General features: G+C 41.8%; 1 protein-coding gene across 1 annotated transcript in view; it reads right to left on the bottom strand.

Moving 5' to 3' along the window:
- LOC134530137 (esterase E4-like) overlaps positions 1 to 12759 on the bottom strand; it is a 31242-nt gene that overhangs the window by 8083 nt on the left and 10400 nt on the right. The window contains exons 2-5 of the mRNA XM_063364754.1: positions 10607 to 10939; positions 5228 to 5362; positions 3029 to 3188; positions 987 to 1172 (exon numbers count right to left, since the gene is read on the bottom strand). Of these exons, the coding sequence (XP_063220824.1) occupies positions 987 to 1172; positions 3029 to 3188; positions 5228 to 5362; positions 10607 to 10810 (685 nt within the window). The 5' untranslated portion in view covers positions 10811 to 10939. The remainder of the gene's footprint in view (positions 1 to 986; positions 1173 to 3028; positions 3189 to 5227; positions 5363 to 10606; positions 10940 to 12759) is intronic.

Here is a 12759-nt window from a genome sequence, read left to right as displayed (position 1 = left end):
ATGAATAAAATTGAATCATTTTTATTTAATTATCACTATTTTATATGGATACAAAGGAGTGAAATGAAATGTGCAATTGAATTAATAAATTTACTTTTATTTGCATTCATTAATTCAAATATATTTATTGCTTTTGAAATGTTGCGTGCGCCATATTTATTTTTACAAGTACAAAAAAAACTTCGCAGCTGCCAGGTTTCGAACTGACAACCTTTAGTTTAAGAGTTAGGTATGCTAACCACACGCCCACGAGGCCTTACTAAGGTAATGTAGTTTCAAATGTTATATATATATATATATATTTATAAAAACTTTGTTCACGATAGGGGTATAATATTAACACGATTTTATAACAAATACGCATCCAAAATACACCAAACTTATTTATAATGTGTTACAATTTTTTTTAAAAACATTTTGCAAAAGATCCCGGGATGTAATTTGAATTATTATTGTGTAACTGTAAAACACCATTGTTGGTTCAAAATGTATTTGAATTTTCAACATTACTTTTAAATAACCGTACCGATTGTGCTGAAAATCGTTGAACGATCTTTAAATTACATAATAATAATAATTCAAACGACGAAAATATGATTGAAAAGTCAAATCGATGGTTGTTCCAATCGAGTGGAAGAGAGATGCCACGCATGCGTACAATGAGCGAACAGAACACATCCGTAGTGGGACATCCGTAGTGGGACACTATTTCGTGCGTGCAGCCGACGTTCATCGATTTATTAGACGTCACGTCAAAAATCTGATTCAATTTTTTGAAGTCTATATCTGTCATTGTTTTTTTTTTTGCACAAATACCTGGCTTGTGACAATGCTTACTATATTAACTTGATGTCCAATGTGGGAAAACTTTAAGTGTGATGTTAAATTCATATTTTAAATATTTAACTATAAAACAATCAACCAGCACAGACGCACTGACGCGAGGGACCAGCGCGGGGCGCGGTCGAGCGCTATGTGTTACGTGCCTGTGGTCATGGGGGAGAACATGTGCATCCACACGCTGGCCCCGCCCACGCTGTAGCCGCCGATGGTCACGCTGCCCGGGTCGCCGCCGAAGGCCGCGATGTTCTGCTGCACCCAGCGCAGCGTCATCACCTGGTCCTTCATGCCGTTGTTGCCCTTCATGACGCCGTCGCCCGTGCTGAGGAAGCCTGCGACGACCAGACACACTCGTCAGCTCGGCACTTCGTGTTTCAACAAGTAACAACCACCGTCTGGGCCGCGAATAGCAGAATCTCTTCCTTGATATTCCGTCCCATTTCACTGTGCACAGTCACGTGGGGAGAGTTGAGGCAAGTGTAATAGTGGAAATAGCCAACTTTTTGAAGAGTTATGAAATGACTGACGTGTGCTAAGTTGTGCTGTCTTCCTGGAAATGTGACAAAGGGAACAAAAATATAGCGGTATATGTCCATGTTTACTGATGTGTCTCGTCGATGACCAATGAGCTCATAACAGACTGTAACACACAATTAGTTGATGTCGGGGGAGGAATCAGCTATGGTCTACGGTAGAGATCACTCCAAAACTTGCTTGAAATAATTATGTTTAGTAATAGAAACCAAAATCAAATTGGCCAGCCCTGGATTTAAACCCAGGACTCCTAGATTGCAGTTTCCGCCGGCAGGCAGCATGTCCTAGCTACCGACATGCATGCAGAGATGCATGGGGTTCGTCAGTGGGTGGCTCTGGACTGCGCGAGTGCCGTGTCGAGAGCACACTCAACACTGGGACGGACAGGGACAAACTTTCGGGAAAGGTGCGTCCTGCCCGGGCATCTGGCAACTGTCGGGTCAGGCTGCTTGCATCCGTGCACGCCGCCAACTGACAAACTACTAGAGCTGTTGCCAACCCAGCCTCCGAGTTGTTCCACCGGATAAGCTACATAAAAGAGAGCTGTGTGTGCCATTTGTTATTTAAGTTAGCAGCAACTTTCGAGGACCGAGGTACCTGTTCTTCCTTCTTGCACCGGAGAGCGTACTATCCTACTGCCAATAAATTTTGGGAATATGATCACACAAAGCGCACGGATCACAATGGGGCACGACTCGTGATGGACGGGATCGCTTTCGCACTCTGAATCTTACCCGGAGGGTAGAGACAACATTTTATGGTTTTATTATTTGGTCAATTTCATTTTTAAAACAGGAGATTTCTGTATTATTGTTTTTAATTTTTATACATTGACTTTATTCATTGAAATAGTTAATTCTGTAACAAAATTTAAACTAAAATATTTCATAATACTTATTTCATCTGAATTTCATTAAGACTAACTCATAATGCACTTATACAATAATTCATTAGTAATAAGAGCATCTAAAACAGAAATACCCGCAACGCAAGACTGGGGCCTCATCTGGCATGTGCCGGTTTATACCCAAGGTGCAGTTGCTGCCTCGATAGGTATGTGATGTCTAGAAAAACTTGTCACATTTTAAAATATTCTAATTCAATATATTAGCGAGCATTTACCATGTAGTTGGCAAAAATACTGTATGGTAAAGATAGCTTACGAGTCTTGTCTATTAAAAAAATAACATATTTCTTTTTCTTCAACTTAGTAATATTTGACAACAATAATTAAATTTGCAAACACAAAACTTGTGAGCATGATATGGAATTGCTTTAATTAATTACTAGGGGCAGGCATTTTTCGCAAAAAGATCTGAACGCCTATTAGACTGCTACAAGTTGTACCCGCACCAGCGGTTTCTTCCTTGTGATTGGCGGCCGTCTAGCGAGAGAAGTCGTCGCCTTGTATGACAGAGCCACTCAGGACGCCTTTACTTCCGCACTGAATCACTGTAATCGGTGTTGGTCACAATCGACGTGTACCTGGGGAGAAACTCACCCAATCACGAAACACAGACGATGCTACAGTGTTTTAACTTTAATCTAGTCTCGAAATCTTTTCGCGAAATGTGCATGGCCCTATTAATTACTCTTACACGACTATTACACGACTGATGACCCCTGCAGCGGGCAGAGCTGCGAACGCACGCACCGAGAGAGCCGAGCCGGTAGTTGGTGGTGACCAGCACGATGTCCTGGTCCGCGAGGTACTGCGGGCCGTACACGGTGCTCCGGCCGGTGTTGCTGTACCAGCCGCCGGCGTGGAAGAACACCAGCACCGGTCGCTTGGGGTTGTCCCCGCCGTCCGGCAGCTGCCAGAACAACGTGCCATGTCTAGTTGAGGGGTTCCGTTCAACACCCCGGCACACTGGCAGGTCCAGAGGGAGGGGGGTAATAGCGGTATGCCCCCTTCCCCCCCCCCCCCCCGAACAAAGAATATTTTTAAAATTACCTCCTAATTACTAGGGGCAGGCATTTTTCGCGAAAATATCTGAATACTTATTAGACTGCAACTAGGTATACACGCATCTGTGGTTTCTTACTTGTGATTGGCAGTTGTCTGCGAGAGAAGTCGTTGCCTTATTTGACCGAGCCACTCAGGACGCGTTTTCTTCTGCACTGAATCACTGTGTTTGTTGATACAATCAATATGTACCTGGGAGATACTTGCCCAATAACGAAACACAGACGATGCTATAGAGTCTTATCTTTCATCTAGTCTCGAAATCTTTTCGCAAAATCTGCATGCCCCTACTAAATACTTATCATAGTTTACAAAACTTACTTAAGTATTATGATACTGCAATGCTCTAAATAATGACATTTTTGAACCACAATTAAAATATACTAAATATTTAAATTCAAACTGTATCAAAATTGTATTAGAAGATTTAATTTCACCCTCCCCTGACCGTCATTCTCGACCCGCCCTTTTGAGCACTGAGTCGGTAGCCACTGGTTCGGAGCCCACTATACCTTGGAGGTCGCCACCTTAAAGCTCACACACACTGAGTTAGACATCTCATTTTCTTGACATTACTAATTAATAATATTATTAAGGGATTTATCTGTACATACATTTTGGGTCACAAGTTTTGCACCAGATTTTTGCTATACGTTATTTTCGAGGTTTAAAAAGTCATGCAATAGTGATCATAACTATGAACAATTTCACTGCTTTTCAGCAATATAACATTTAGTAAATATTTCTTGAGAAAATTTGAGTCAAAACATAATATGCAAGAGCCAAATTATATTAAATTTTCAAGGAAAGACTTCAAATAATAGCTTGTGCATAATTGTGCGACGTAGAATCCAAACAAACACTGTTAAATATGTTGATGGTTCTAAAACAATGTAAAATTTCAATCAGGCTGATAACTAGAGACAAAATTTTATGGTTTTATTTTTAGCACAATTTTGTTTTTAAAACAGAAGATTTCTGTGATATTGATTTTATTTTAATAAATACTTTTTTGTAATACTTACTCCACCAAATAAGTATATTTGTATGCTGCATTCTTACAATAGACTAATTTGTAATAAATTGTACTAAAAACTGATATATTCAGAACAATAAAAATCAATTGGTAAGCTTTTGTGGTAGAGAAGTAGTTCAATAATAAAAGAACAATAAAACAAATTAAATTAATTTTTGATCTCTGCACCAGTTTTTGTCCGGAATAAATGACATTCCTTGAATTAAAAATTTAAAACATTAAAAGATTATTTTTTTGTGATTTGAATTTTTAATATGCACGTGCAACATAAAACAAAAATTTACAGGAATAAATTTATTATATATGTGTTTTTAAATCATATACTTTAGTGATTGATATTGAATACTGGTCCATATAGTTATAAACATTTATTTATTATGAATATTATTGTTAGAAATTGTGTTTATAAAATTTTTCAAGTGTATTTATATAAGTGACATTATGTTCCCATACGCACCTATAATTTATATGCATCATAAAATATTACATTATTTATTAATAAATATTCATCTCAATTATTTTACTAATCTTAATAAATAATTATATCCACATGTTTATATTCATATTGAATATTGAGTATTTATTTAAATTTTGTAATGTGATTAAATTTATACTGTACCAACCGTATTTATAATATCACTCCAGTCTTTTTATTATTTATTTCTATTAATTATTTGCATGAAAAATTAAAATTATTTTTTTTAGAACGCCAAGTAAGCATAACTTCCAACGTACACATTCCTGGTTTAGGGGCACAAACAGGCCCATGTTTAAAGTTGTGGACTGTATGGTTACACTGACTCGGTGAACGAACAGGGTTTGTGCTGTGAAGGAAGGGAGCGCGTGCTCACCTTGGTGGAGTAGACGTTGAGGAACAAGCAGTCCTCCGACGCGGGCACGGTTGGGTACACGCCAGGCTGCGGGCAGGCCAGGCCATCCTCGGTGGCGTTGCGCACTCCGTCCCAGGACTGCGGCGCCACGGGCGGCTGTGGACAGTCGGCACACTGCAGCGTCCCTGGCCCCTGCCCCCTGTTCCCTGGCAGCACGCCTGTCGGGGCGCCTGCTGCCCCACTGGGGCCCGAGCGACAACTCCTCTTCGGGAAGCCTAACATGTGCATCAAGTTCTGTCCCTGCCCGAACACGCCCGAATATTCACCTTCGGCCAACCTCGGGTTTAATTATATATATGTTTATATTTCTCTGTTTATTTTAACGTAGCTATACTAACCAGGGGCGCAACAACTAAATATCCAAAGGGGGGCAATATAGCTTTTTATAAAGAATCATCGATCCCCCCTATTGAAGCGAGGGGGTCCGGGGGTCCTCCCCCGGGAAAATTTGTATTTAAAGGTGGAAAATGGTGTTATTTAAGCAGTTTTATTATCTAAAAATTGATTACACAGCACTTTCTTTGCCCCCGTTTGCCTCCACTTCAAGGTTTCAGAGGGGGGGCAAAATACCCTTGCCCCCCCCTCCCCCCCCCTGTTGTTGCGCCCTTGATACTAACCTAACTAACCATCCAAGTGTTTTAATGTAGCTAACCTAACCGACCACTTTTAATATTTGAATTCATTTTTCCTGTGCAAAAATAAAACAAATCCCGAGTTTGGTCGAAGGTGAATTTTCGGGCGTGTTCGGGCAGGGACAGAACTTGAAGGCTTCTCCTCCTCTGCCTCCACGACCTTGTGGTGGCTCACACGCCTTCACGAAATAATACGTTACCATTGTTAAGTTTTGTTAGCTTTTCTTCAATAGTTGAGGCTCACGTATCAGTGGTGCTTCACTTTGTTTCTAAACGTTTTCCGAAACCAAACTGATATTCTCCTACTTAGCAATCGCACTGAGGTTCACTTCATCTGAGCAGGGACATAGCAATGGGGGGGCTCATGCTAAACTGCCCCAGAGTAATTTCTACTGTAGACATTTACTTGAATACCGTCGTGTTGGGACACAAAAATAATGTTGGACAGCAGATGAACTGGATAATTTGAATTGAAATATTCATTCATATCACCGAACATTTAAAAACTGGTATTTTTTTTGCATAATATCCAACATAAAATGAAATGACTACAAATAAATATATCTATTTAACATCTAAGTTGAATAAAAATATCTGGAATAGAAAATATTTTGAATTAATTCATGGTAGCGATATAAAGTGTTTTCGGAAAAGGTTTTGGTTTGGTTAGTTTGGAAAAAAAAGATGGGGGGGGGGGGAAGGGGGGCTAGATTAATTTTTGCCCTGGATGGAAAATGATCTAGTTACATACGTTACTCTTGCTTCTAAATAAAATTCTAGTGAACTGCCTTAACACTGATGGTAGCATGTGATGAATGTCGCAATAATCCTTTATCTGACCTCTTCGACTTTCCCTGTTTAAAATTATTCTTTGTACTGTGACTCAGCAACAAACTCGCTTAGCCGTGTACTTTAGACTTGATTGACTTTAGTTAAGATAAGGCGGTAACAACATTCAAGAGCACAAAAGTAGATATAGGTCTGAACAATCTGTTTTTATTGTCCTTGAGTTTCACAAGACAAACTTACCATCGACATAGAGAACTGTAATCAAAACTAAATTCTTCCCTAAGCAAGACACTTATGGTTGAAGAGACATGTGATGCATGACCTACTATTCGACCTTGCTTTTACATTTTACCGGCCCTGTGAAAAGAGAGGGGAGGGAATACAGCGTGTGTAGGTACTATATACCAGTACAAGTAAAATAGGGGATATAAACAATTTGAACAGAAATGAGTTAGATGGGTTAGCTGAGAGGTTGTACGAGCGCCTAAAGGTAGGCAACATGCTGTACAGTGCAGCACCACCATGTGTTGGTATTGCCTATACCAGCAGGCGCTCCTACTACACAATTGCCATCCTCTGGCCTCTCGCAGTGCCAGCTGGGAGCTCGGAACTTACATCGCCACAGTTGTTATTGTCAATGACGCAACACACACCGTTATCAGTTCATTTTCAATTGAATCACATTTCATTTTTACAGCGAGATAATAAGTACTCGCGTGGCAACCATAAAACAAATCTGAACACATCGAAGCTGTATCAAAATTCATGTTACAACGCTTGAGGGTAGAAAGCTCTTATTATTTGCAACCATTTTTGCCAGTAAACATGTTGCCGGAAAACCGCAGTTAAGCCCCTGTAGCCCCAGAAAGAGTCAGCGTAGGCAACCCGTTGGGCTTTGTGCGAGACAGACGATGCTGTGGTGAATTACGTGTTTACGACGCCGGGCAGCGCTCGAGAGGACTGTACGATGTCGAGTGCTGACCCCCGCCCCTTTTTACTTCCGTTGGTGGCGCCCTCACCTCTTTTCTTCTGTTCGTGCCGTGCCATAGCACTGCGCAGCGTGACATCGCAGTGTCGCAGTGTGTTTTGATATCACTGGTGGTCTGTCGTTGACTGTTCTGTCGTACAAGCAAACTCATGGTGTCATTTATTTCGCTGTGGTTCTGAAAAGGGCGAAGTTTTAGTGGAGCTCAATGGAGTACACGTTTAGTGAGTACACGGACATGCTGCTTGTTTACGGGGAAGCTAGACAAAATGGACGAGCCACCCATCGTCTGTACGAAGAACGTTATCCAAGTCGTAGGATTCCAGCTCACACCATGTTTGCAAGACTTACTCAGCGAATGCGTGATACTGGTACATTTAGTCACACGACTAAATGCTGGTGCTGCACGCAGGGTTCGTACTCCCAGTTTTGAAGAAGATGTACTTCAGAGATTTGAGGAGAGTCCGGGTACTAGCACAAGGGCAGAAGGTTCCTATATGGACGCTGACCAAATGGCTGTTTGGCAAGTTCTTCATGAGCAACTCTTGTACCCGTACCACCTTCAAAAAGTGCAACACATGGGTCCGGCGGACTATCCTCTTCGCATGACCTTTTCTCGTTGGTACATTCGAAGAGTATTGAGGAACCCCGAGTTAGCGGTTTTATTCAGCGATGAAGCCAAGTTCACTCAAGACGCTATTCTCAATTCGCACAACAGTCATGTTTGGAATGATGTCAATCCGCATGCAACGTGTGTTACAGCTCGCCAGGAACGTTTTTCAGTTAATGTGTGGGCCGGAATTGTTGACGGCGTACTCATCTGGCCTTTTTTTCTTCCGCCACGACTTCCCGGCGCCGGATACCTCCACTTCCTTCAGAACGAACTACCAGGTCTTCTTGAAGAGGTTCCATTGCATGTCCGACGTGTGATGTGGTACCAACATGACGGGGCACCACCTCATTTTTCCCTGCAAGTGCGAGAGTATTTAAACCAAACATTTCCAAACCGATGGATTGAACGAGCGGGCCCTGTCGCATGGCCGCCAAGGTCACCGGACCTAACCCCGTTAGATTTCTTTCTGTGGGATTACGTAAAAGGGTTTATCTACGCTACGCCAGTAGAAACGGTAGAAGAGCTTACACAGCAAATCATTGAAGCGTTCGAAATCATAAGGTCGACTCCACACATGCTCCAGCGTATCCGTGAAAACATGATTCGCCGTTGCCACCTCTGTGTCGCTCAAGGTGGGCGTGTTTTTGAGCCGTTGCTTTAGGCTGTCACGTTAAAACGTATGCAACAATTTCAATGTTGTGAAACAAAGCCGAAGCTGTGATTGATTTCAGAGTGAAATTAAAATCTGTGCCACGATTAAAAAGGTTATTTCTCTACTCGAACGCCCGCACATCCACAACATAACACTCTACAACGGGTTGCCTACGCTGACTTTCTGGGGCTACAGGGGCTTAACTACGCGTTTCCGGCAACATGTTTATTGGCAAAAATGGTTGCAAATAATAAGAGATTTCTACCCTCAAGTGTTGTAACATGAATTTTGATACATTCTGTATAACTTACAGGCGCATTCAGGCATACAATATTATCTAGGAATTTAAGATCTATGCATCTTTATTTTGCAGATTAAATATTTTTCTTAGAAAATACTTAAAATTAATGTCTAAAACCTTTAAAAATACATTTGTTTCGTAAGTTTAAATAACTGTGGGCTTATCTGGTCTGATTAAGTCACAATAATAGGTTCTACCAAAAAATATTACACGCAATTCTTTAACAGAAGAAGTGGTTTTCGACGTAAATAAATAATGGCCATAACTGTTCACTTATCTACGGACTAAATTACCCATAATCGTGTTAACTTTAAAGTGAGAAATCGAAGTGTCAGAGAGAATCGTTATGAAAGAGAATGAAAAATAGCCAATGATGTGTGCTCGAAAATATTGCCGCAAGCGTACCATTTGAATTACTTAATATCATTATAGGAGTTTATGAAATTAAATCACTACCCAAACATCACAAAGAAAAACGTTGGGAAGCCTTCTTTTCACAGACGAGAGAGCCAAACGTCCGATCGTGCATCTTCGTTTTTTTTTTTTTTGTTCATTGTAAAAGGTTAGGTTATCTACATTATAAATACTTTAAAACATTGTGGACGGTTGATTTGGTTAGGATAGCTACATTAAAGATACTGTGAAATCATGTAAACGGTTTCCTAGCCCTGGATAGCTACATATTAAAAAGTTATTTGCTAAGCAACCATAAAATGATTTTACGGTATTTTTAATGTAGCTATACTTACCTAATATAACCAACCATCCACAATGTTTTAAAGTATTTACAATGTAGCTAACCTATCCTAATCGACCGCAAAATTTAATGCCACACCGGTTTATACAATGAGATAGAACGAAGAAAAAAAAAGAAGCGAGCATGAACTTCGGGGAACTACGGGTGTGGCTCTCTCGTCTGTGAAAACTTTGAATATATATACTGTATAGAAGTCGCGAGTGGATAGGATTTACTCTATGTTTTTCAGGAGCGTATGATGAGCAGCTTGGGAACTTCACCGCTGCAGGGCGCTGCCGTAACGCCCTGTATCGTCTTAGGTTGTTATTTACACGTTAGAGCGCAGCACTGTCACCCGCTGTCATTCCCCGCACCCCCCAACCATCATTCACTGTAGCTCAAGGTCAATCAACGGGAGGGGGAAGGGGTGTTTGAAGAGTTCGACACTTGTCCGCTAGGGACCACCACAAGTCGATGCCCTAGAGATGGTGGCGATTGCGGCGGTGAATTAACCAATTACCTCAAACCGTATTAGAAATTGTAACCTGGGCTGGCGACTTCTAGATAGTATATATATTAAAAGGTGAAATGAAGGCTTCCCCATGGCTAAGGAGAGCTAAAGAGAGCAGTACCTGGAAGCGAAGCGCGCCTAGCGGCGGCTGGGCGAAGCGCACCCCGCGGAAGGAGTAGATGTCCCTGCCGAGCCTAGAGCGCAGCACCCTGCCTCTCAGCACTCCCTGGCGTGTGGTGACCAGCGGGCCGTCCGTGTCGCTGCTTCCCGCCGCCGCCGCTGCCGCGCTCAGCGCCACCAGCACACACGCACACCAGCGCTTCATCGCGGCCACTGCCGGTACTCCGAGGTCGGCTCTGTATTATAGCCTCCCGCTCCCCTCCCTCCCAGCGCCGCAGCGGCGACTGACGCGCCTCGTTGCCACTCCGCGCTGTCAGGGCCGAGAAGCCTGTCCCTGCCCGAACACGCCCGAATATTCACCTTCGGCCAACCTCGGGATTTGTTTTATTTTGCGCAGGAAAAATGAATTCAAATATTAAAAGTGGTCGGTTAGGTTAGCTACATTAAAATAAATGGAGAAATATAGATATAGGGACTCACGCGGCACGAGGCCGGCGTCGCTGCTGAAGTACTCTGGCTCCCTTCTCGAACCGACGAGAGCAACTGTGACGAATCGCGTCATCCCGAACAGTCGAGAATAGCGTCGCTTGTTCACGCCACTTCGCGCGGCGGCTCGCAGAATCTCCAAGACAGCTCAGCGATAGATACTGGCGCAGAGGAATGACGATGCGCGGTGAGCGGCGGGGGAGGGAGGGGGTAGCGAGGACCCTTGTAGTCCGGCCAGGCGCGCGTGGCATGCCTTACGTCAGTGGAGACCACGTGACGCCATAGGCCGTGCGGGGCCGCCAGCCAGCCCCGAACCTGGTGCGTGCCGCGGTCCTGTCTGCATTCGTACCAATATGTACACAATCTGTTCACAAAATGCGCGGCATAAATTTAATGGGTCGGCAGGAAATGCCAAAACATGCAACTTTTATTAAGATAGTAATGTCCGGAAACGAAACTCTGCGAAGTTACAGCGCGAACAGAGGCGCACAAATTTGAATTTGGCGGGCTTCACGGGACTACCCCATTGGCTGAGAGGACCAGCGACCGCATTGTTTGAAGTTAGAACGATCCCTTAACTCGGACAAAAAAATTACGAATGAAATAAGCATCTATCTTCAGCAGCTATGTATTTTACTTTATTTTAGCTTTTATGTCAGGTGTATTTAGAAGCGTTAAAAGGGGGGAGGTGGGGGGGTCATAAACAAGAGATCTACATATTTGCCCTTGTAAGGACATTTGATACATCAGAAAATAAAGTAAACAAAAAAATAGAAGGAAATAATCAATTTATCAGGCTTCATATCAATATCTTCAACGTCACCACCCAGCAAAGCAGTGCATTATGCGAAAGAGGTTAGAGTCGGAAACACAAATGAGCACTTCACAAATTTTAATCTATTTATTGTTCTCATGCCTCAGAAAAAAAAAAGCGTGGTTGTGAAACACAAGGAAACAATACCTATAGACACCTGTTACAAGTTAAGGCAGTGACAGGTAACAGGAAATATCGCACAGCTAGGGTTGTATTTGTACAAGTGATAAGATCAACGTCCCTTTTACGCGAAAGCGTGGCTTTTTGCATCAACGACACTTGACGTCCATTTATAATACGCATTCCCATATTCATTCTCCTATAATGACTACATGAAGGTTAACGTAATCTGTCAAAAATTCGTTATTGATTTCATACGGTATTTTAATTTTTTGAAGTTATACTTCTTTAGGCGCGTTATGAAAAATGTGATGAGAGTGAAATTTTAAGATGCGCGCGCATCACTGTAACACAAAATTAACAGGTTTAAGCTGCCCGCTAAACCGCTCATTAAGTCTCGAAAAAAAGATACCAACAAAATATAAATAGAACCTCTATTAGTCGCGCATGTTGGCACGCTCGTCGCCTCTGATCACTGTTTTCATATTTATAATATTTACCCACATGTTTCTAGTTTCTACATTCACAACACGGTTTTAGTTTCATACAAGTGCGAATTATATATGTGCTAATAAATTATATTCAGTAGTGATTTTTGATTAATATTATTTACTATTCGTAAATATAAGTAAAAAAATTGTGCTTATATACTTTTTCAGTGCTCCAATATAATTGAGGTTAACTATCCGTATGCATTATTTATTGATATAAATTAAAATATAATTTAATATAAT

This window comes from Bacillus rossius, chromosome 3 (assembly GCF_032445375.1).
Source record: "Bacillus rossius redtenbacheri isolate Brsri chromosome 3, Brsri_v3, whole genome shotgun sequence".
NCBI lineage: Eukaryota > Metazoa > Arthropoda > Insecta > Phasmatodea > Bacillidae > Bacillus > Bacillus rossius.
The sequence above is the reverse complement of the archived record's forward strand: the minus strand, read 5'-3'. Positions and strand labels throughout refer to the sequence as shown.